The 22788-nt window shown below is 41.1% G+C and overlaps 1 protein-coding gene across 1 annotated transcript in view; it reads right to left on the reverse strand.

Annotated features, from left to right (window-relative positions):
* The window catches only part of MNAT1 (MNAT1 component of CDK activating kinase), a 110410-nt gene that overhangs the window by 26995 nt on the left and 60627 nt on the right, over positions 1-22788 (reverse strand). The window contains exon 8 of the mRNA XM_029964153.1: positions 9071-9192. Within this exon, the coding sequence (XP_029820013.1) occupies positions 9071-9192 (122 nt within the window). The remainder of the gene's footprint in view (positions 1-9070; positions 9193-22788) is intronic.

The following is a 22788-nucleotide window of genomic DNA, read 5'->3' on the forward strand; positions in this document are numbered from 1 at the left end:
CCTTTTTGCAAAGCAATTACTCTAAGTACTGAAAAGGTTTCCGTGGCACCCTCCACTTCCAACTGACAAATATCAGCAATAGCTGGATATAAAACAAACAAACTGAAAACCCCAAATCAGCAGCGTTTGACTCGAGGAAAAACATTAAATGTTTTCAAGCAGAAGCACTGAAAAACTTATTCCTACTGAAAGAAAAAAGTATGTATGCACACCTGCTGCTCTATCAATCTAAGCAGGAAACCATTTCGCTGCTGCATCATAAGTAGAAGAAAAGTGCTTATTAAAACATTAATCACAGTCCATTATATTCTGACTCCAAGCCAGAAGTTCCCATTACATCACTGAAAATATCTATTAACCAAAACCTGATTCTGACAAGTTACAGAAGTGTAGTGTTTAGGATTTAGTAATGTAAAAGTCAGTTTTAGAAGAACAGTTACACAATTGATTTTGCAGTGGCAAGCAACTATAATTAATTGTTTTTGTGACATTTATTACTGCAATGGGGTTGATTTAACTGGTGTTTCTACTGTAAAATTATTAAAAAATTATTTCAAACTTCATCTACTTTTATTAAACACATTTATTGTGAAGGCATTTAATACCTAGGACTGGCTAAACAATTTTAAAATGTGCTGGATATACCAGTACATGTAAAACTGTATTGTCTTATGTAAATATGGGCCTTGTTTAGAACCACGTCTCACAGGAAATTATGCCAAATGAAAACCATCTCCCCTTCTCCTCTCCCACTGAAAAGGATTTATGTTTTTACATTTAATACCAGTTAAAGAAACAAAACCACGGTGGCGTTACCTTCAAGCCTGAGCAATAGTTCAGCTGTGCAGTTCAATTATGCTCAAACCCCTGTTTTGTTATTAGAAATGTGGCCTAACTCAAATGCTTCAATTTGGAAGGGGGAGAAGTGAACAACTCAATTCTTTCTGGAAGCCTGGCACTACGTGGCTTGTTAACCAAGAACAGTTTTCAGCTAACTATCAGCAAGCCAAAGCCATGAAAATGAGTTCCTAGATGTGTGCATATATAATTTCCAGCCAACCATTTTAATTGTAGGTACTTTCCTCAACCCCCTGGTAGGCAGCACCACTAAAAAAAGAATTTAAAAAACAGCTATAGAGCATGATAGGAAACACATATTACTTTTTTTTGCGATTCCACCAAGTCCAACTGCAATCAGGGAACAGATGCACAAACTGCTGGACTGGAAGGAGCTAAAAACTCCAATTCTTATTGGTGTGCAATACTCAGATTTATTTTTTTTTTAATAGGAAACTAGGAAAAATAAAGAAGAGAACACACATGTGATGGGATAACATCAAATCTTAAGAAAGGTTCTCCGGTTCCACTTTTTCAAAAAGTTCCTCCAGTGTGATATAATCTGAGGGACCATAGGGTCATTATCAAAATAAGAAAAGAGAGACTACCAGCTCTTTAAAATCTCATCATCCACCCAGATCCGTTACATAGACAGGATCAAATTTATCAGTGGAATTACTGACTTTGGCCATTGGCATGCTCCTCTGGGAAGAGATCCCTCACTCCTACCACTTCTTCAGAGGAGCTTTAAACATAATTGACTCCTGCAACAGAGTTATCTGAAGGGGGTTAAAGAATTACAAGTAACTGCTTGAAAAGCTGCAGAAAACTTCAAGAAAGAAACTCCTGCACTTCCCTCTGACATTTCAGAACTTGTAACTCACCTTTGCAGCCACTGATACCTGAACAAACAATTTTCATTCAGGAGGCTGCTCTACAACTACATTTACCAGTGTCAGAGTCAAGACTTTACTCCTCACAACTAAGGTGTTCCTGCCTCTGTAGTCCAACACTGAGTTTAAAGAAAGCATTTGGGGCTCTGTCCCAGGAAGAACTACAAAAGTTGGAGGACACTGAGGGCCCTGCTGTTGCTGAAGTGAGAGATAAGCAGGAAAGATCACTCCTGCATGTGCAAAACGTATTGTTTTTCCTTGTGGCAACTACACAATTCCCAATGCAATTATCCATCTGGCTGAGGAGTCAGAGAAAGACTTGAAAAGGGCAACATGATGGAGCGCAGGAGAAGCGAGGAAGGAAAAAAGTAAAGAAAAAGAAAATACTGAGCACAAAAACTACTGACCTCAAATTTACCACAAACTGTCAGAGAAGCAACAGAAGATCTAAAATTTACCTTCTACAAAAACACATTTTTTCTAAGCAGATGGAGGACAGTCTGTGGACATAAAAAGTCACAGGAGAACCAGACATCAATAGCAATATCAATGCAGGAGATGAAGGGAAGGATGAAATCAAAGAAGGGCTTTCAATAACAGATAAGAACTGTCACAGACAATCAGATACTTTTAAATGGCTGGTAGTAACAAGGGTTTGATTTGGTGAGACACAAAGAGTGCAGAAAATAGGGCACTTGGCCCACACAATTGCTGGATGCCTCCTGCCACATTATAACCCATCAGCAGGCACCTTTGCATGAGTGGGCACCATTCATGTGCCCACTCAACAGCACTGCCCCTACACCTGCAGAGACAACTCAGGGCTTGCCTCCTACCAATTCACAATAATAAAGCCAATATTACTATCCTGATCTTCTGAAACAATTTAAAATATTTACTGATTCATCCCGTAGTACAGTTTGCAGATAAATCCCCATTCCTTACTTTAAGGCTCTGAAAGATTTTTTCCTCTTCACATTATTAGTATTTTAATAAATGTATGATTTAGTATTCAGCAAGCCCACACTACAGAGAGACTATTCTAGAATAAATGGTATAATTACATTTCCTACAGTGACCTTGTAATCTCTCGAGTATTTATTCTAGACTAAACAGCCTTACTCAGCTGCCCTGTGTCTGATTGCCGATGAAAGAAGCTTGTTTGACAACTGCTTCGAGCAGAAACATATTTTTTCCATGATTGCATGAAAAAGTAAAAAAACATTACCAGAGCAGCATTCTGAGCACAGAGACTCGTGTTAGATCGATGAGTTAATTTGGAAGCCAAACGCCAACAAAAACAATCACTATGGACATTCTGCTGTCATGGCCAGCTTTTGAGGCTAATTTAGTGGTACATACACAACTACAGCCAACTTTACATATAAGAAACTACATGGTGTATTCAGGCTTCCTTCTTTGTTTCTTTATATATTTTCCATATTCTCTGCTTTTATAACCCCCCCGAGACCTTTTACAGTTACAGAACCCACACCATACCCACAGGTGGGCGGGCAGGAAGCAAAACTCTCCGTTTCATAAGCAGGCCACTTTTAATATATTCAATTGCTAATGACCTTGACAGAAGAGCTCCATGCAAAACACCATATTCTACAGGGTGTCGTTTGAAATGTTCACGGACGTTTCTGCCAGAAAGCTGATTTCTTAAACAGTAAGATTTCAGACTCACTAAAGGCTGCGCTCCTCTATTTCCATTCAGCTGGAAAAATTGGTGCTAATCTACCTCCCCCATATTGAATTTGCATCCTTAGAAATCTTAGGATTTCTAAGATGAGACCTGTAGGATTTCTGTGGTACTCTAAAGCAATACCAGACAGTTTCTCCATCAAACCAAATTAGGATGGTTTCCACACAGTTGTTGCCTTGGTCCATCCTCTCCTGAAAGAGACAGCACACTATTCCAAGAAAGCTTATCCACACAGTACTGGTACTGTCATTCACAGGCTTTTATTCAAATATTCATAATAAAATGAACAAAAAAAGGCTGTATGCAAATGTATCTGTGTCTTTAAGGCAATAATCACTCCTTACTGGCCAATTCTCATTCGTTGGGTGCCTGATTCAAAATTCACTGCAGCTGACAGAGATCTCTCTACTGAGGATCAGGCCCTGCAACAGGAGACTCTGGGAAATTCAGACCATATGCCTTGGTAGCCAAGAGAATTCCTGCAAAGAGTGCAGTCCTCTACTTGCCCTCCAAAGCAAGACAAGCTTTCCTTGCTCTCACTCAATCTTTTGACTCTGACTACTGAGCTTATTGAGAAACTAGATTCCATTAAAAGGAGCAGAATGAATTCAGTGTTCAAAATCAATGGGCCAAAGCAGATCAAATCAGCCCTTCGTTTGCGGCTTTTCCCCTTTTCCAAGATTCAAGAAATATCTGCATACCCCAGTGACAGAGCAGATGTGAAAAATCACCTGCTATGACTTTTAAAGCCCAGCGCTCCTGTCACCCATTCCAAATCAATTCTCAGTTATTTCACTGCCTTGAACCCGACACAGACACTGACAGGATTTTAGCAAAAACTAATCCAGCCAAAGACCAGCTCAGCTATGCTTTAAGAATAGTTTGGAGAGCATCCTTCTATTGCCTCACTTCAAAAAAAAAAACCCCACAATGATTGACAGCAAAGAAGTTACACGAGTCATTTCTACATTAAGTGCCAGAACTCTACATGTGTTTTAAATTACACGACAACACTGTACAACAAAGAAATATGCAGAAATTTTCCACTTGAAGAGAAGGTTAAAAATTAAACACTAACAAAGCTCTAGCAGATATGAAATCCAACCTCACCTTAATGCAAAATTTAAAATGACTGAGCTGTCCTACACAAGGAAAAGAGGAATTAATCAATCCAGTTGTTCAAAATAAAAAGAACGGTGGGTTAAAACATGGTCATTATATGTACAGATTTTCACAGCACTCCCACTCTGCTTCAGGACTTACCCTCATCTCTTAAAATGACATTTTGCTTAGATTTAACTTTTAATTTTTCAAAGGATATTACCTATCCTCATTACTTCAGTGGTCACTCTTGAACTTCATTTTCTTCATCTTATTTAAACAAACTGCAGTGCTCCTAATAATGTGGTTATACATGAAAACAAGTCAACAGATCAATGGAAATTCACATTTTTCCCTAGAGAAAAGACGATATTTTTGGAGCAAACCTGATTTTTATATACACATGTATATATTCAGGTTATATGTCTCCAAACTTAAGTAGGCAAACACAATTTTATTTTAAGCAGCCCAAGCTTGACCTGATTACAAGGTCTGCACAGAAGTTCTGCCTTAACATAAAGAATTCAAGCGCAATGCAAATAGAAATTTTTAATCTTACTTGTAAACTTCCTCTATTTTATGAGAACACTGAGGATAGGACTGGCACTGTGTTATGAGCATGATCCACTCTGGATTACAAGAGGCAGTTTCTAAACTTTGAGACATGAAGTTCGTGTATCTTTACCCAAAATGTTAATCACATAAGCAGATTTTTGATTTACAGTCAGTTTTTAAGTAGCTTGTGTACGGCTCTTCTCAGCTGTAAATAGTTGGGGTGAGAACGCTGTGTGGCCGCTCCTGCTTGACATACATACTTACAATTACTGCCAGGAATGTCTTTACATTTTTCAAGACCTCAAACAAACATAATTTTGATCCTCAGGGTTTCTTTTTTTGTTTTGTGTTTTTTTTTCTTTAAAATCAAAACTACATATCAAACACACAGTTTTAAAATAACACAATAATTTCCATCCCGAGTTATTCTTTCGCTACTTGGCATGTCAGCTTGTTATATTTTTCATTTCTTTTGTTTTGCAGTAAGAAAAATGCAGACCTCCAACCACACATATTCAGCCTACTCAGCTAAAACATTAGAAAGAAAGAAAAAGAGACAGGCCTTTTTTGCCCCTCTAAGAAAACCTCCAAGTAAAGTAAGGGCAGCGAGTGCCTGAGCATCCAGGTGCTCCTCATGTTCTCTCTCCCAGCCACCTATCTCCACACCCTGAAAGCCATGGTAGGTCACACAGCCTTGCAATGACTTTGGCAATTCAACAGATTTGGACCAATTCAAGAGACAAGGCTCTCAAAACATGACTCCCATCAGCAGGTTGCCTTCAACTCCACACAGAAGCCAATAATTTCCCAACACGTGTCTCTAAACACTTCAGTAACTCAGAGCAGTGATCAAGTCACACAGAGCCAGGAAGGACAGGCAGCTGCAGAGCCTGCACCCAGGATGGGAATGTTATAGTGATTCAAGAGCACACTTTTCTCCAAGGACAGCACCACAGGTTTGGGAGATGCTCTCACACGTGTCTTCTCCCCTTCTCCAAGTCACGTTTCCTTTTGACAGCTGAGACAGGCATGAGCTGGTCCTCACAGCCTGAACAACCAAAGTGACCTTTAGCAGGGGACTGAAGGACACAAAACCCTACACATTAAACCAATCATTTGTGTTGTGGGGAAAAAAAAAAATCTATTTCTTCATTATTCTCAGACTTCCAAGACACTAACAAAAAATGCATCACGAGTGTGTTAACGCTATTCTGCAGTACTTAGCAAAATAAAAGAAAATTTACATGTCCAGGGGAAACCGAAAACAAATTTCTAAAAACAATTTGAACATAAATTTCCTCTTTTGCAAAATATGCAAAGTCCACACAGAGGAGTAGTGGGAGGATGCAGAATCAAGTTTATTGGTCTGCTCACAAAGTTCTTTGGAAAGTCTAATAAGCAAATAACACAAGTCATCTTAAAAAGCAATTTTTTTTTAAATAATGAAAGATCCCTAACAAATGTTCTAAGTGACCCCTTAAGGATTAACCCTTTTTCTTGCTCTTTGCTAGACCTCCTTGCCAGCTGTCCTACATTACAGCAGTTTACTAAGAAATAAACTCAACACTGATACTGAAAACTTAAAGCAAGTCTTGCAAAAGGTAAGAGGTTAAGACGTGAATACTCAAAAAGCCCATTCTACTGAGTGTTTTGAAGAGAATAAATTGTACCTTAACAAAGAAAGAAGTCAATAAATTATGCTACCAGAAGAGAATTCAAAGTCTCCAGGTTGGCAGTGTCTTTGCAATAATTCTGGCTCCAGAAACTCAGATAACAGCCTGCACATTTGAGGGAACTATTTAGCAGCAATAAATAGCCAGACTGCAAAATTATTAATAGGAAAATGAAAAGAGGGAGAAACTAAAAAAACTCCTAAAATTAAATACATTTAGAATCATAGAATGGTTTGGGTTGGAAGGGACCTTAAAGACCATCTTGTTCCAACCCCCTGCCACGGGTAGGGATGCCACCCACTAGGCCAGGTGCCTCAAAGCCCCGTCTGGCCTTTTATGAGTGTAAATGAACAGGAAACTAAAAATCTTTAGCAGGAGTGGATATCATTGTGCCCAGCTCTTCTGCCTCACCCAGGCAGCTGTATGCAGCTGCCTGAAAACCCCCAAAGCAGGGACAGAGGCACATTAGTTAAGCATTCATCATCAACAGGAAATGCGCATGAGTTCATATAAACACAGAAACACAAATACATAAACCAACAGCCTCGCACAGTTTAAGGTATTTCAGACACCCCATGGAATAGGGTTGGAGCTGTACCGGCTGGGAACCCACAGCTTCGATGTATTTGTTTTGGAATGGCAAACAGCCTCAGGACTCAGCAGAGCTCTTCTGGTGGGCACCACCAACCAACCAACCCACCCACGAGCCGCCCCTTGCTGCCGCAACCACCCGGCACCCCTGTGCTCTTAACTCCTTCATCTCCTCCAGAGCCAAGCCCAGCAACCCTGGCTGTTTGTGCTCCCACGAGCAGAATGACACGTTCCAAAGTGTTCCCAAGAAAAGACTGTGGTGTTGTTTGCAAACTCTACTCTGGATACACTCGCACACGGACCCTGTGACGCAACCGCAGGATTTAAAGGATTCTCTTTTGCAACCTGTTGTGCTGCCTCTGAACCACTGTCACAGGCAATGAAACGGGATGCACACGGATCACACGGGGTTCCTGGTAGATTTGGACACCAGCCCTCACCTTACACAGGCAAAAGGACAGGGAGTGGGAATCCTCCCTGCACAAGTCCTCTTTTTTCGTTTGTGATGGGGCTGAGGGCTGGGAGGGCCTCAGAGCTCCCCTCGCACTGGAGGTCCCTCACAGCTGTGCTCCATCCAAACAGGTGGTGAAGGCTGAACCAGGCTCTGCCCAAGTTTAAACTGCTAATTAATATTTGGTCTCGGAAGCTTGGTATCAGAAAATAAAAAATTACAGCCATCAGGAGGACATAAAAACAGTAAAAATGGAGACAACCTCAATTCCAGACAGCCTTGAGTTCTCTAAAGCACCATTAGGTTGCTTATTTACTTAGAAAAGTCTATCTACCTCTGTCACTTTCTGGATGAGATACAATTTCTCCCATGCCAGTGAACTAGATGGGATTCCTGTTTGGATTTCAGTGGTCTCCAAAACTGCACACTAAATTGTCTCAACTTTGCTTAGTACTTTGTGGCTTCAGTTTTCCCATATTGCACAGTCAAATGTAAACTGTTATCTTTTAAACTCTTTCTTGCCTTGCCAGTCTGCACAGTTGTTCTGCCATGTAGTTTTTTCAGGCACTGAAAGTGCTGTTGACCTTGAAAGTTAGGCCATGATGAGTTGGGTGACCGTATCCCAGTAGCTACACATTTTCAGCTGGCATTTCAGCTACAAACACATCTCTAGAGAGCACACTTTTGGACTTCCTATCCTCCATTAGCCAGGCACAGCAGGCTTCCAAACCCCCTTCCAAACATGGCTGCACACCGTGATGCCTCCAGGCTGCTGCTGGACCAGCCCTGCATTATATTTTTTGACATAAGTTAAGCTCTGTGCTTCATTTCTCACAAACGCAGTTTGACTGTAGACAGCAGCCGACAAGTAAATCTACCCCTTTCCATGGCAAACAGCCCAACTTTAATATTTTTACTGGCTTACAGCTGGGTAAATTAAGCCCCAGATTTTTATTTATTTATTTTTTAATACCGTGCAACTGAAAATGAACAGCTACTTCACCACGACTGCCAAGGACAACCTTAAAAACACTAATGCAATCCAGTCCAGCTCTCAATAGATCTATAAAGGCTAGAGGACCAAAAATTTCAGCTTATCCACCCAAACAAAATGTTGGTTGGGCAGGAAGTCTAATATTTCATTAAGATGCTTTAAAAAAAAAAAAAGAAAGAAAGGAAAGAAAAAAATCCCTGGCAATCTGAAGATGGTAACAGTCCCAGCTATAATGCCATGAAATGGGAATTAAAATGTGTTACTTACCCCAGCCTTCCCAGCATTTCAAGCTCTGGAACTTGTGGTCCATATGTCTCCACTTGCAGGGGCTGATACTCATACAAAGTTTCCTCTAGCTTTTGGATAGGAGCTAGTGAAATATGCTGACCCTGTTAAAAGGAAAAAAAAGAAAGAGATTGCTGTATACCAAGTCAAGGTTTTGTTTTGACTTTATTTAAATGCAATGCTAGAACAAGTTGATACCATTAACCTGGTCCAGATAAAGACCATCCCATTAAGAACATTTTGTCCACTATATCACTTAGTTCTTCATGATTTAAATTTTTTACTGGGAGCTACAGATTGGAAGTGATGTTTCATTAGCTATAGCTGTTTGGACAAGGTAGGAGGAAGGGGGCAAGTTTTACTGAAGGTGAGTTTACCATTAGAGAGCACAGCTGCTTCCAGTGTCACTAGTAAAATTATTATTAGGTTAAAATTTTGTTTATCAGAAGTACTATCAAACAAATGTCTCTGAGAAAACCACTTAATTCTGTAATCAATGATTTCCTGAAAGCCATCATTAGAAAGGGAAGCCACTTTCCTTTCTCTCTGCAGGCTTTGCAAGCTCCCATATATAATGGCTCTCAAGGTAGACTTTTACAGAGCAATACAATTAATTCATTCAGCAAATTCCCATTTGTTTCGTAGCTAAAAATACAGAAACACACAAACACTAAACTTTCATTCCAGATGGCACTTTTGCAAGCCCTTCAGACCACTGAGAAATAGTGAGATTTCCACCTCCCACCTCCCCCTCTCCAAGTCCCTATCACTCCAAGCTCTCACAAAACAGGAGACTTGTGGCTGGAAAGGAGGGGTCAGGAGGATATGAGATAGAGCCAAAGTTAACAGATGTTGCTGCGTGACATTCTACACTGATTTGTTGATCTTTCACACAGTTTCAATTTTCTACTGTATTCTATGGTGCTCACAAAAATTAGCAGCAGCAGCAAAAAGACAGAGCACTATGAGGTCTCCCAAAACAGCCTGGCTTTCCCTGTAGAAACTGAGCTTCCCATCTGCAAAATGCAAGAATTTAGCAAAGTAGTAGTATTGTTTTTGTAGACATTTTGTCTGCAACAGGAGATGGGAAGCTTTCCATGGTGTAATGCCATGTATAACCCTGGCTCCTGCTGGTGATCACTTACTGAGCTGAGCTTCCCTGGGGCCACTCATGTGAGCATCTACTCCCTCAAGTGGAAACTACAGGCTCCCAGTGTGGGACATTGGGTTAAAATTAACTAAAGACAGGGGGGAAAAAAGGTCGGTAGAAGGGGAATGCTGTTAATTAAATTTGTGGTTGAGGACAGTGACCTTTCTGAATTTGGAGCAGAGATATTTCTGTTTAGAGAGTTGCAGAAAATAGCTAAGAAAATTGAAGACGCAAGTCCTTGAGAAATGCTGTCATGCATCTAAGCTGATCTCTATGGAAATATCAGCAGCTCAGGTTTTCCACTGAAATGGCTCTACATGTGTGATGAGAACAGACAGTTTTAGCCTTTTTCTGCAGTGCCTGGGGACCTGGAGAGGCCTCTGCCAGCACCATTGTGGTGACTGTCCTGGAGGTGAAATGTGGTAAAGGAAGTTCTCCACTGAGCCACAGATCACTCCACTCTCATGGTCAGCACACTTATTTCTGTGCCACAAACTATTGCTGCAACATTAAAAGCAGGCTGCCACACATTTAAAAACAAAAGGTTGGAAAAGAAAGGTTAAAAACTCAGCTCTATTCCACTTTATGACATCTTAAGACACAAATGTGGGGTCTTCTATATTGCTAGAAGTTGTCAATTTACAATCTATTCAAGTTCATGAAAATATTGTACTTTGTAACTACATATATGTGGGCCTGTTACACCCATTGTAAGAGATTAATGCTTAAATAAGACTTTTAGATTTCCATTTTTAGCAATATCTTTGACTCTAACCAAACCAGAGGTAAAGACATTTTACATGTGTACAGCCTCATCTGGCGAGTGAAAAGTCTCACTCTTTCCAAACCCAAATTTTGTTCAAGCCACAGAAAAGAAAATTCAGTTTCGGGCAAAGATCAAAACCCTGGTAAATATTTTGGGAAACTCCTTGTGTGTGGGAAAAGGGAGCAGCTCAGATTGCAGGAGCCACATCTCTGGAGGGCACCACCAGAACAGCTGCTCACTGTTAATGGAGTTGCCACTGGTGCATTCCCAACACTTTTAACAAGAGCAACTTCAGCTGACATTGGCCAAGAGAGAGGGGAAGGCTCCTGACATGTGGACTGGGCTCATCACTGGCCTCTATTTCCACCACCATTTATGCTGCTACAGATGCCCACCCCTGGGAACTGCTAGGAGGACAGGATGAATGTGTTCCATTTGTCTTCCTCTCTTTGTGGGGTTCCCAAGGTCAGAAGGGATCACAGTGGTCATGAACTCCCAGATGACCAACCAGTAACTGAGGGAGCTCCTCTGACCAGTGGGGAGGGTGACTGGTCAGCACACCAGTGGTATGGGGGGCACCAGGGTATGGGTAGTGGGGAAGCCACTGAGCCATGCCAGAACCTCTCTGTGAGGTGGGGAATTGCATCACCAACACACTGTGGTGGCCTCGAGAGCAGCAGAACATCAGAAGAGGAACTGTCCACCCTCAGGCTGGTCTGACCTCATGCCCAGCACAGGCCAGGACATTTTGTGTTCCTGTACAAAGCTCAAGGACCAGCAGTTCAGCCAAAACACCTCCTTCTGAAAAGTGTCCCATCTAGGCTGGATCTTCCTCACAGATCATAAAGGTTCAGACACATCCCCTAGGTAAGTTGTTGCAATAGTTAATTATCTTCACCATTAAATATTGGTAAGTGATTTTTTGTTCATCGGTTTCCAAGCAGTGACTCTCTCCTATGTCTTTCTCACCCACATCCTGGGCCAAGGTGCAAGTGTTAGGAACCAGGATGTACTTTTGCACAGCAAAACAACTGTAGTGCTTTGTGTCCAGCCAGCAGATCTGCACCTCAAGGAGATTATGCAGCTGTATGAGACAGCTCATTTGTTTTCATTTCCCAAAATCACAACTTTAGCTGATGGGCTTCGGCAACATGGATTACATTCCACTCAGCAATGGGTAAAAAAACCCCACAACCAGCTGTTGTTCCTGCCCTATAGCTGTCTGGCCTTTAGGCTCCTGAGCTCAGGGGCTTCCAGCTTGTTCAGCCCTGCACAGGTTAGTGTGGTCCCAAGCAGTGGGTATGGCACAGAGCAGTGCAAAAGGCTAGGATGCAAACCAAAAGCATTGCCTTCCCTATTTCCACTGATGTTGGGACAAGACAATTCACAAAAAAAAACCTTGTTGAGGTTAAAAGGCTCAATTTAACCACTGTCATCTCAGTTAAAAGCTGTTTGACCAGCAGCATCCCAGTTTTGTCTCTCTGTCCCAAGTGGTCCCTAACAGCTTCATAACACACTGGTATAATAGGGATACTGCTGTGTAACTTTAAAGACAATAACTGTTACTTAGGACTTACACAGCACTTTTACAGATCCAAAACCCATTTCAAATCTATGAGGTAAGACTTTTAAATTCCCTGTATTCCACCTAGACAGTCGGCCTTACCTCTTTCCAGCATTAAGAGGCATTTATCAGCATGCTAAAACCAAAATGAAAGCAGTGGGGCCAAGATCCTACTTCTGCATTGCTTTCTCCTGACAAACCTAAAATCTGATGTTGTGGTCATGGGTAAGTATTTCTAATTCCCCTTGGATGCTGTAATGTTTGTGTAAAAGAAGCTGACAGTATCCAAACGGAGATAGAAAAGGCTTCCAAGAACAGAGACAACACATTTTCCTGCCTCCTCTCCCTCCCACCCCATCTTCACGGCATACGAGTGTTTTCTCTGGGATTATTTTAGGCACTGGAGCTGCCTATTACATATTGGAATGTATGGAACCACAAAACATGCTGCTAATTAGAAGGAAGGCATTTGCTTATCCTTAGGACTTTGTTTATGTAAAAGCCTGCACAGCAATGGATTTGTGAGCAACTGACTTCCCATTCATGTACTGTGTGGTTTCAGAGGAGAGAAATACAGGATTAAACTGGGAGAGGGGGGGTTAAATAATGTCTTTGCATTAGAAATAAAACTGACCCACTGTTTTACTTTTCATTATCCAAATATACTGTTTGAGACATCTCTCAGTTGAAATAATAAGAAACAACAGCCGTGGCCAATTTTGGTTTCAGACTGTGATACAACATGGCATTAATAAAAGAAAAGTCATGGATTATACATGGAGAAGAGCTGCCCTGGCAGTGACAAGGAGCTTATTTTAAACAAAAACAATGCTCTTTTAGGAAGAATCATGGCTACTAGAACATCAAAATTATAGAGTATCAGTGCACCTTTCACACGGGTTTGGGAGACTCTTGGCAAATGTCAGGTATATCAGTATTTGCCTGCTTGCAGAAGAGGTTATTTTAGCTAACAGAGTCCAGAAATATCTGCTCAAGGTGCAGTGTTCACAATTCTTCCCATCTTGTCCTCTCTCCCTTTCCCTGCCTTCCTTCACCTCCTTCCCTCTGCAGCAAAAAGAAACAACTGACAGTCTCCTCAGAAATCTTTCAAGTGCTGAGGAGGAGAAAGGAGACTGACACCAAAAATGCACTAGTAGGGGAAAGAGGAGGAACAGCTATGCCACAAAAACATCCTCAGGCAAGAGACAGAAGCCAGAGACTGGGGTCAGTAAAACTTGTCCAGACAAGGCATGTTTCAGTACTAGCAGCAGCTGGATGAGTTGTTGCAGCCAATCTTTTTGCTTTTTTAATTTCTCTCTGCTTAGGACCTTACTCAGCTCTGCTATCACCACATTTCCAGAGCACAGCACACGTCAGATAACAGAAATAGCAGTATTCGTGCTATGTCTCATTAAGTCAGTTTGCAGCAATGTTATTTTTATTTAACCCTTTTCACTGTCAGGTCACCTTCCCCAGCCTGGTGTAAGGAGCATAAAAGGAACCAAGGTCTGTGGGATGCCAGGGCATGACACTGCTAAAACATCCCCTTGATTGTACGTGGCACAACAGAGAAGTTAACAAAGGCCCTTTTTGACACACCATCATCTGAGTCTATAATTATCCAAATGCTTTCAAGAGAACATTAAAACAAAAATACAAATTCCTTGAATTTTTCAGTATAAGGAGTCTTAGGAAACTATTTTACTGTTAAGCTCGTAACAGAATTCAGGTTTTGGAAAGGTTTCATGTTAGCACTATTTCTTACAGATATTAATGCAAATATCTTTGGCAATGTGGTCTGAGCCAAAAGTTGGGTTGTTGTGGGGTTTTTTTTCCCCCTCCAGTTTCCAGCCTCCCAATTCACTATTGAAAAATATTTGTTAGCAATGCTAATGTGGCTTTCTGATTCTGATTAACTACTTTGACTACAGTAATACTCAGGAAAAGGAGAATGAAACTGATAGATTTGGAGGGCTCAGTTAATATTATTTTAACCTTTACCCTCTCTGTCTTCCACAGCCTTTTTAAATAAACACAAGGAATGTCAAACTAAAATGTATAATTCCATTCTTTAGCCTAAAATTCCTAAGCCAGTGAGGCTTTTCCAAAGACGTGAATTTCTGAAATCAACTTTTCTTTCTTCTGCTCTTGAAAAATCAACAATAAATCTAATTTCTTTACTTGATTATGAGAAGTGGTATTGAGATATCCCAGCAGCAAAACTGAAAGAGAACAAATGATCTGACAGAAAGCAACAGAATCAACATTAGATTTCCTGTTGATCACAAAAACAAAATCTGATCACATATGGCAGGACTAGAGATACAAGACTGTCACCCTCCCTTCTCCCTGAGGTAGGTGATTTCAGATGCCTAATAAATCTGACTAAACTACTAAATTTAGACTTTTATTTTCCCCCTCCACAGTAACTTAATTTGATTTTCAAATGCCAAAACAGATTTCAAAGATGTGCTTTCTTTAGGAATGGCAGAACTAAACCAGGAGATCAACAGCACTGAAGAAGCTATTAACAAAGACAGTCAGATATACGTGATTTGTTATACAGAAACAGGTACCTGGGCAATTAACCACAGAGTGACATGGGTTAAATCACACCATCAGTTCTACTTGCCTCCAAAATTTTCCTTTACAACTTTCTGACATAAGTAATTACCTGATCAGACTTATCTTCAAGCTCCTGCCAAAAAGCCCCATTTCTGTAATCTCTCAGAATAAAGCCCGTGTCCATCTAACATGCCCAAATACAATTCTGCTGGGTCTGTGCCAGCAGCAGATTTAGTGCCTGCTCCCTTCACAGAAAAGCCTGGTGCCCTTTCCTCATGCCCATGGATTGCAGCCCCTGCTTGGGACTGTCCTCTCCAGCACTGCCTGCTGAAGCCCAGGCAGGATTCAGGGGATAGTCGGGATGTTTGCTGCAACGAGTCACTCGCTTGTTTTCAGCGGAGACTCCAGAGCTCCTGCAGGAAACTGCCAAGCTTTCCTCAAAATCTCCAGCACTGTTCAAAGGACAGCCCACTACAGAAGACAGCATCATTTTTGGAAATAAAGAATTAAAACACAACAGCATTTTCATGTCACTAGTAAGCCCACAGGTCACCCTCTGAGTTTTCAGCACTGGTTTCTCAATCTTGCTCCCAGTTCTGTCTCAGCTTCTAAGCACTCACTTCTGTGCAACCCAATGTATGCAGCTCAGCTGCTTCTGCTCCTTTTGCTCTGGTCCCAGGACCTTTACCCTGCACACAAGACCTGTTTGGCCACTTTCAGCTACACTGCAGAGCCATGCCACTGGCTACTGTGTGGTATCCCGATGCCCTGGGAATGCCAATTGAATTTACAAACCTCGCTATCAGCTCACACATTCTTTTTCCTACCACAGCTTTCACCAACACAGCCCTTCTCAGGGTACAACTGCAGGCTCTTCCCATTTTTCAGAGAAATGTTTCACTGCAGGTGACTCCCAGTCCCTGCTCTGTTCACTTTGTTATGTCAATCCTCAGTGTGCCATGTTGGTAATACAACATCAGGCAGAATTAAGCAAACTTTTGTTGCGTCTCTGCCATCAGACTTCTGGAGCCCTGCTCATTTTGATTTGGCTATCAACAGAGCACAGTATCAACTATCAACAGTAGCCAGGCTAATTACAGGATTTAGGGTTTTAACACAACACTGTTTTAAATACACACATTAAGGGCCTAATTTTTCAAGGGACCTGAAGTAGAAATCAATTTGGCAAATGCCACTTTGTACATCACGAGGAATAACACTGAGAGAGGGACAGACAGGGCAGGGGAGGTCAGAGCACAGCCCATCGCTCGCTGACCAGTGACACCTGTTTGAGTCTCCCCACAGGTGAATCTCCTGGTGTTCCTATTTTGTTGCAGTAAAGCTGTGTGTTATGCTGATATAATCCCTCTATTGTGCCAGATAATTATTTAGGATTTCCTGGAGAACAGTGGAACCTGCGAAAATCAGCTGCTGTATTAGAACAGCAGCTCCTGAAGAGCCATACATCACTGCACTATCTGCTCTTTCCTGGGATTCTCTAAAGCAGCTCCCCCCCATCCAAACAGCCACAGTTCTACAATATTGTTTTTGAGGAATGCAAAGTCTGATAGATGATTTAAAATGAAAGACTGCTTAAAATAACAAAACCAAACAGAAAGCTGACCTCGGCCTGCAGAAGATGAGAAACTCTGTGTGTGAAAGTAAGATACATATTCCCTGTTTTACTGAGCATCCAGCCTAGACCCAGATAAACGTTGATAAACATGCAGAACATCATATTCAGCATGGCTTATGTCTGCCTGATAAAGGGAAGAAATAAAGGGAGATTCCTTGAATAGTTAGATTTTAAGGAGGGACTGCTAAGGGTTGATAATTGTCTGGCAAAAGAAAGCAAGGAAGTTTTTATAGCAACAGGAACAAAAAAAGGAATAAAATATGAAGAAAAGGACAATAAAGGCAGATGAAAGGGAAAGCATGAATAAAATAGAAAAACAGGAAGAGTGAATTATTAGAAACAGGCAAAGAGATAAAAAGGAGGAATTTAGAAAAACTGAAGTCTAAAGTTAAAAAACTAAGAAAGTGTCAGATGTTAGCAGTACGAGATACATTTTCATATTTGTGGATTGTATTTACTAAAAAATTTTAAATGAAAACTGAAACCTGCTGGTAACGTATTTGAAAATTGCTACTTAAAGTGGAAGTACTATTCCTAGCATTTTTCCTCATTTGCATGCAGAGTGCCCAAGTAAATATGAACCAATTATTCTGGGACAGGAAGGGACATACTGCAAACGTAACACACACTTCACAGCACTGCTTTGAAAACACGTAGTAATTTTCCCAAACTAAACAAAAAACTTCCCTGGGGCAGAAGCAACTGCATTTTAATATGCACAAAACACACTCCTTTGTCCTTCCAGAGAGAATTAGTTTCTTTCCATGCAAGTTTCCCTCTATGTTTTAAGTGGATGTATCAAAATGATGCTTCAGTCTGAACCACAGACACAGGACAGCTTTTCATGTTGTCTGTACTTACTTTCAATGGTATCTGAATTTTACCAGTCCCCTGGACAGGGTTCACCAAACTCCACAGGAGTCTATTTGTAAACCTTGTCTGATCCTGAGAGTGATGCAGAAAGTCCCTCCATGAGCTACCACAGTCTATTGCATTGCTCTGGTTTCAGTGGCTACAGCCTCGTTACTCCTTGAAGCACAATAACCAGAAATATCTAAGGCACCCTTAACACAAAGGAAAAGGAAAGGTTCCTGCCATGAAAAATCTACAGTCTCAGACAAAACAGAAGCTGGCAGCAAAAGCACCGATAAAATCATATGGCAACTTCACTTAGTCCCAGAAAAATCCTATTTATCTGTTTGTAAAATAAAAAGATGCCTCATCTGTTTTATCTTGTTAACTGGCTCCTTTGTGAACCCTTTTGCTAAAACACTTGTTTTCAAATAAAAAAAATGGCAAGTGTTGCAACAGACTCTGAAAGAGGAGACTGCCCTGAAAGCAACTGCAGCACAAACACCGCATTTCGAGCAAGTTAGAGAGGCTGCCTGAGTATTTCCTGCCATGGGCTTACAACAGAGAGTTTTGCCTTAAAAACAACACTTCCATTGTGGAAAGGAAGATTCCTGTATGCTCTGACATAAGTACTGGATGGACCCACACCAGCAGAATGCTCTGACATTTAATAATACCCAACACAAGGAAGGGAATTGCTCAAACACAGCATGATGGAGATCAGGGCTTGCACTGACATCCCATGCCATGGCTACTGGCTGCTGCTTGGGAAACAACACTAACAAGCTGGAATCCCAGAGAAAGGAAGCCCTGAGAAGAAGTATTAAGAACATTTGTTAATCAAAGGACTAAACATATAGGAAGTTTTTCATTTCTCTTTCATATATTATATCCGTTCAGTAAAATATGTACCAGGCTCTCCACAGATGATGCAAATGTCTTACCCCGGCTCACGGAAGCTGCTGCTCTGAGAAAAAAAACCAAAATGAGCTGATCATTTGAATTCCCTTAAAACTCTTAATACTGGACCAAATAAAGCACAGTAGAACTTATTACACAGTTTAACAAGCCATGTCTAACATCTCTGTGCACTTAAAAACTCTAATTTAATTAACTTTACCTGTAAGCTTAGGGGGGAGGGGTGAGTGAGGGGGGAAAAAAAGAAAATAAAATACAAACTCCTTTTCTCCTCAACTCTGAAAATAGTTCAGCGTCCAAATCCCTATACAAGAAGTAATAAAAATAGTTCAGTTTCTGGTAGCAATAACAAAAACGAGGGCAAGATTAATTCTTACACTTTTATGGCAAACAATCTAAAGCAGATGTTTGAGAATAAAAGCGAGATGTCAAAGTAGTTAAAAAGTGCTTTCCAAACCCAAACACAACAAGACAACTTACAGCTTTATGTGCTTATATAAAACTCTAAATCATCTCAGTCAGCTTCCACCCTTAGCCCTTCACTGGTATATGAGGCTTCACAATTACCAAAAATGTTTTATTCAGAGCTAAACCACCACAGACCGGTGTCTCCTGAACAAAAGCACATGAGAGTGAGCTTTGCTGATGAGAGATCAGCTCCTGAATCTTGGGCCTTATGAACAGAAATAGGTTTCCATGGTTTGAATATCCAGAATCTCTGGAATAAAGTCCCTGTCTTTAAGAGACACGGCACACTTTAAAGGTATTTAGAAATAGTTCAGACTGTATTTACATTTCCGCTACAATACTGCAGTTTTAAGACAGAGATCAAACTTCACATTTTAAGGTCAAAATCCCCATAAGCATTCCTCAGAATCAGACTTCAAATGGATATTTGAAGTTATGCACACTGTCTTGTTTGCGAGTTCAAAGAATTGCTGATCATAAAGCAAACTTGAAGATATCAAATCTTCTAAGTACAAATTTCACAAAAGACACTGTGTGCATACAGGTGAGTTGAGTCCTTCCACGTTTAATATGGCAAAAGCCTGTGGAAGGTAACTGTAAGCACATCCCTTTCCAATGAAACTCCTCTTTATTGTGAACACTAGAGACACTGTGTTAACTTAAAACAGCGTCCCCTTAGATGTGCTTTCCAAAAGGCCTCAGGCAGGACGAGACTGATTTAAATAAAGAAAATTAGGCAAGTTTTTGCACTCGAGCTTCCCACACAACTAGGATTTGCCAAGCCTTTTGAGTCTAATCAGAACTACAATCACCAGCTTTACAAAGAGACTGACTCAGCGCGCGCGCACTTCCAGACTCACCAGCAAGGGCTGATTTTTTGGCTGACCACAGCAAACTGCCTCCTGAGCCGGTCAGCCCAAGAGTCCATCTACCTGGAAGCCATCCATCCAGCAACACTGGGCTACTGTGCATCTGCATCGCTGTTTCACTTCATCACATGAAACACAAACCCATCGCTACAGGCATGGCAGTAACTGATACCGCACCGCTCAAGTCAATGGGAGCAAATCAGAAACTCTATAGAGTACATATGAATAATAATAGGCTTTTTTGTTTCCTTTCCCAAGTGCTGACAGTTTGGAGGGGTATTTTTCCCACCACCACCACTGCTGGACTAGAACCACATTAATTTCAGCGTGCCAAGGCAAGCTGTTTGAGAAGCTTTCACGGCACATTTGGCTTAATAATCCAGGGTGGGGTTTTGGGGTTTTGTTTTGAATTGTCCAGGATTTGACAAGAAAATGAAAATGAAGGTTAAGATGTATAACTCTTAGGAAAATTATATTTTCAGCAAAAGATGGCAAGGCCACATCTAAAAGCTTTAACGAAAAATTCAAATCACCCTTTAAATCACCAGCAGCCTAAATAACTTCGCCCTGGCTCTGGATGTAAACTTTTATCAATTGGTAGTATACTGAGAAAACCACGTTTTCTCCTTCAGTTTCACATTAATCTTGGGTCACAGTTAAAACACAACCCTGCATCAACTTTTTTCTCCCCCCATTCCCTATTCATAGCCATTGCTGTGTTGGCTGAAACATTTATGGCCAGGACGGAGGAGCATTGACCAAGAGACCTACAAGGAACAAAAGCCTGCCAAGAGCCCAAAAGCAGCTCACCTTACAAAATCATCTAATCCCCAGCTCAGCTACTCCAGCAGCTCTACCAGCCATTCCAGGGCATTAGCAAAAGTAGTGATTGTTTGCTACCAAGTCAACGAAATTCAGACTTTGTTTAACCTTTCCTGTCTCAGATTTAGACCAGTATAAGAGGCAGCCCTCAAGTGCTACCAAGAGCATTCTATAATTCATACAATAGTTGAGTCACAGCAAACCAGCAGCCTGGCCAGGATAATGCACTGCTGAATGTACCTATATTTGCTTCTGCAAAGGGCTACAGTTTCCTTTTAACTATTCATAATGCTCTGCAACGTACTTGGATGTGTATACTGTACATACACATAGCAGATTTATTTGAGAAAATAACCACATCTCAGTAATTAGCTGATTGCAGTGCCTAAATGCTGCAGTTTTTAATGAGATGCTTTTTATGTGCATGGAGGTTTCTATTCTGTGTGTACACACAGATACACCCAGACACAAATAAACAAGGGCATGAGCTAAACAGTTTTAAACCAATACTGTCATAGAATGTTTGCACAACCCTGTAATTCCCCAATCATGTGCACATCTACACACAGGATTTATTTAGAGGCACGTCAAGCTAACAAATTTATTTGCTATCAGAAAATTTTATCATACACTTACCTGGGGCTTAGACCCAGATTCAGCAACAATGATTCAGCTTAGAAAACTACACTGCTCTGAGCAAACAAAGAGCCTCACAAAGTCAAAGGAGCCGTGGCATTCCGATTACTTTGTCTGGATCGTGGCCTACAAGTCCAGTCCAACAAAGCCAAGCAAGCCTAAACCTGATGGCGTAAACTGAGCCCATCCGCTTCGCTGCAATTACCTGTGGCAATAAACACCACGGTCTAGGAAGCAGAGGCTTGCAGAAACAGGCCTCCAGAGAAACAACCAGCACCCTGAGGACTCCAGGCTCTGCTCCTCGTCCTTCCATGGACTGTTCCAAGGAAGCCGAGCGGCTCACAACCAGGTATTGGACACCAATGTGTGCCGTGGCCTGGGCCACAGATCCACCAGGAGACCTGGATGGGCCCTGGGGAGTGAACTGCAATGAGGGCAAAGTCACAGAGCTAAGGGTTAAGCCAACAGGAGTACATGCTTCCTTCATTTTAAAGCACATGCTTAAGGGTTTCCTGGGTTAAAGCCAGGATGATCCATATCTTAGGAGATCAAGCACCTCCACCAGTCTTAGATCAAAAATTTATATGGCCGTGTCAGTGATACCATCAGCCTACAAGGACACACTTTAGCTCAGGATACAGGTAGTCTGATGGATTTTACCAGTCTAGTCAAGATGCACAAGCCATTTCCAAAGCAAAAACCCACTGGTTTTGGAGTGTTTTCTTACCAATTTAAATGCTAAGAAGGCCATCCCTCTCTACCTGAAGGTGGACATTAGGAGACTAATAAAACATTATTAAATAGATTTTAAGAAGTATATTGGGCTTCCAAGTAATGTCTCAAGAATAGTTATTTATTATATAAATCATTTTAATTTTATTATCTGGGCCCCAATCCCATGGTCTAAACAAACTGAAAAAGCAGTCTCACTAGACTCTATACATAATAGGGTCCATTACTCATACCAAACTGACTAAGCATCTTAGAAAGCCAATTTACAGAGAAAGTTTCCAAATTTCTCTAATCATGTATTTAAAAACTTAACAGAAAGACAGCAAGCAATTATAAATCATGCAGACATACTCAGAAATTTGTATCATTTTAAAAAGCAGACCAGAGTTCTAAGGAACAGCTTACTGCAACAGCCACTGAATTGATCACATTCCCTTCAGCGTCTTTTTTGAATAATACCCATCTTAGCATTTGACATTTGTCTTCCTAGTAAAAAAATTGCAAAATGCACTGCAGACAGACCACAATCCCCTGCAAACTGATGTTCAGGGACATCACTTTGTCGATGGGGTGCACCTCAGCTTATCAAAACAACCCAAGAAAACCTGCTTCCTTTTCAAGGGCACATCAGATTTCCCTAATCTGTGCATTTACCAAACTGCATAAACACAGAACTGGTGGTTTGATGCAATCAGCACAGTGCCATTTAAAGCACAGCACAT

Source organism: Manacus vitellinus, unplaced genomic scaffold (assembly GCF_001715985.3).
Source record: "Manacus vitellinus isolate BGI_N305 unplaced genomic scaffold, ASM171598v3 scaffold_6_pilon, whole genome shotgun sequence".
NCBI lineage: Eukaryota > Metazoa > Chordata > Aves > Passeriformes > Pipridae > Manacus > Manacus vitellinus.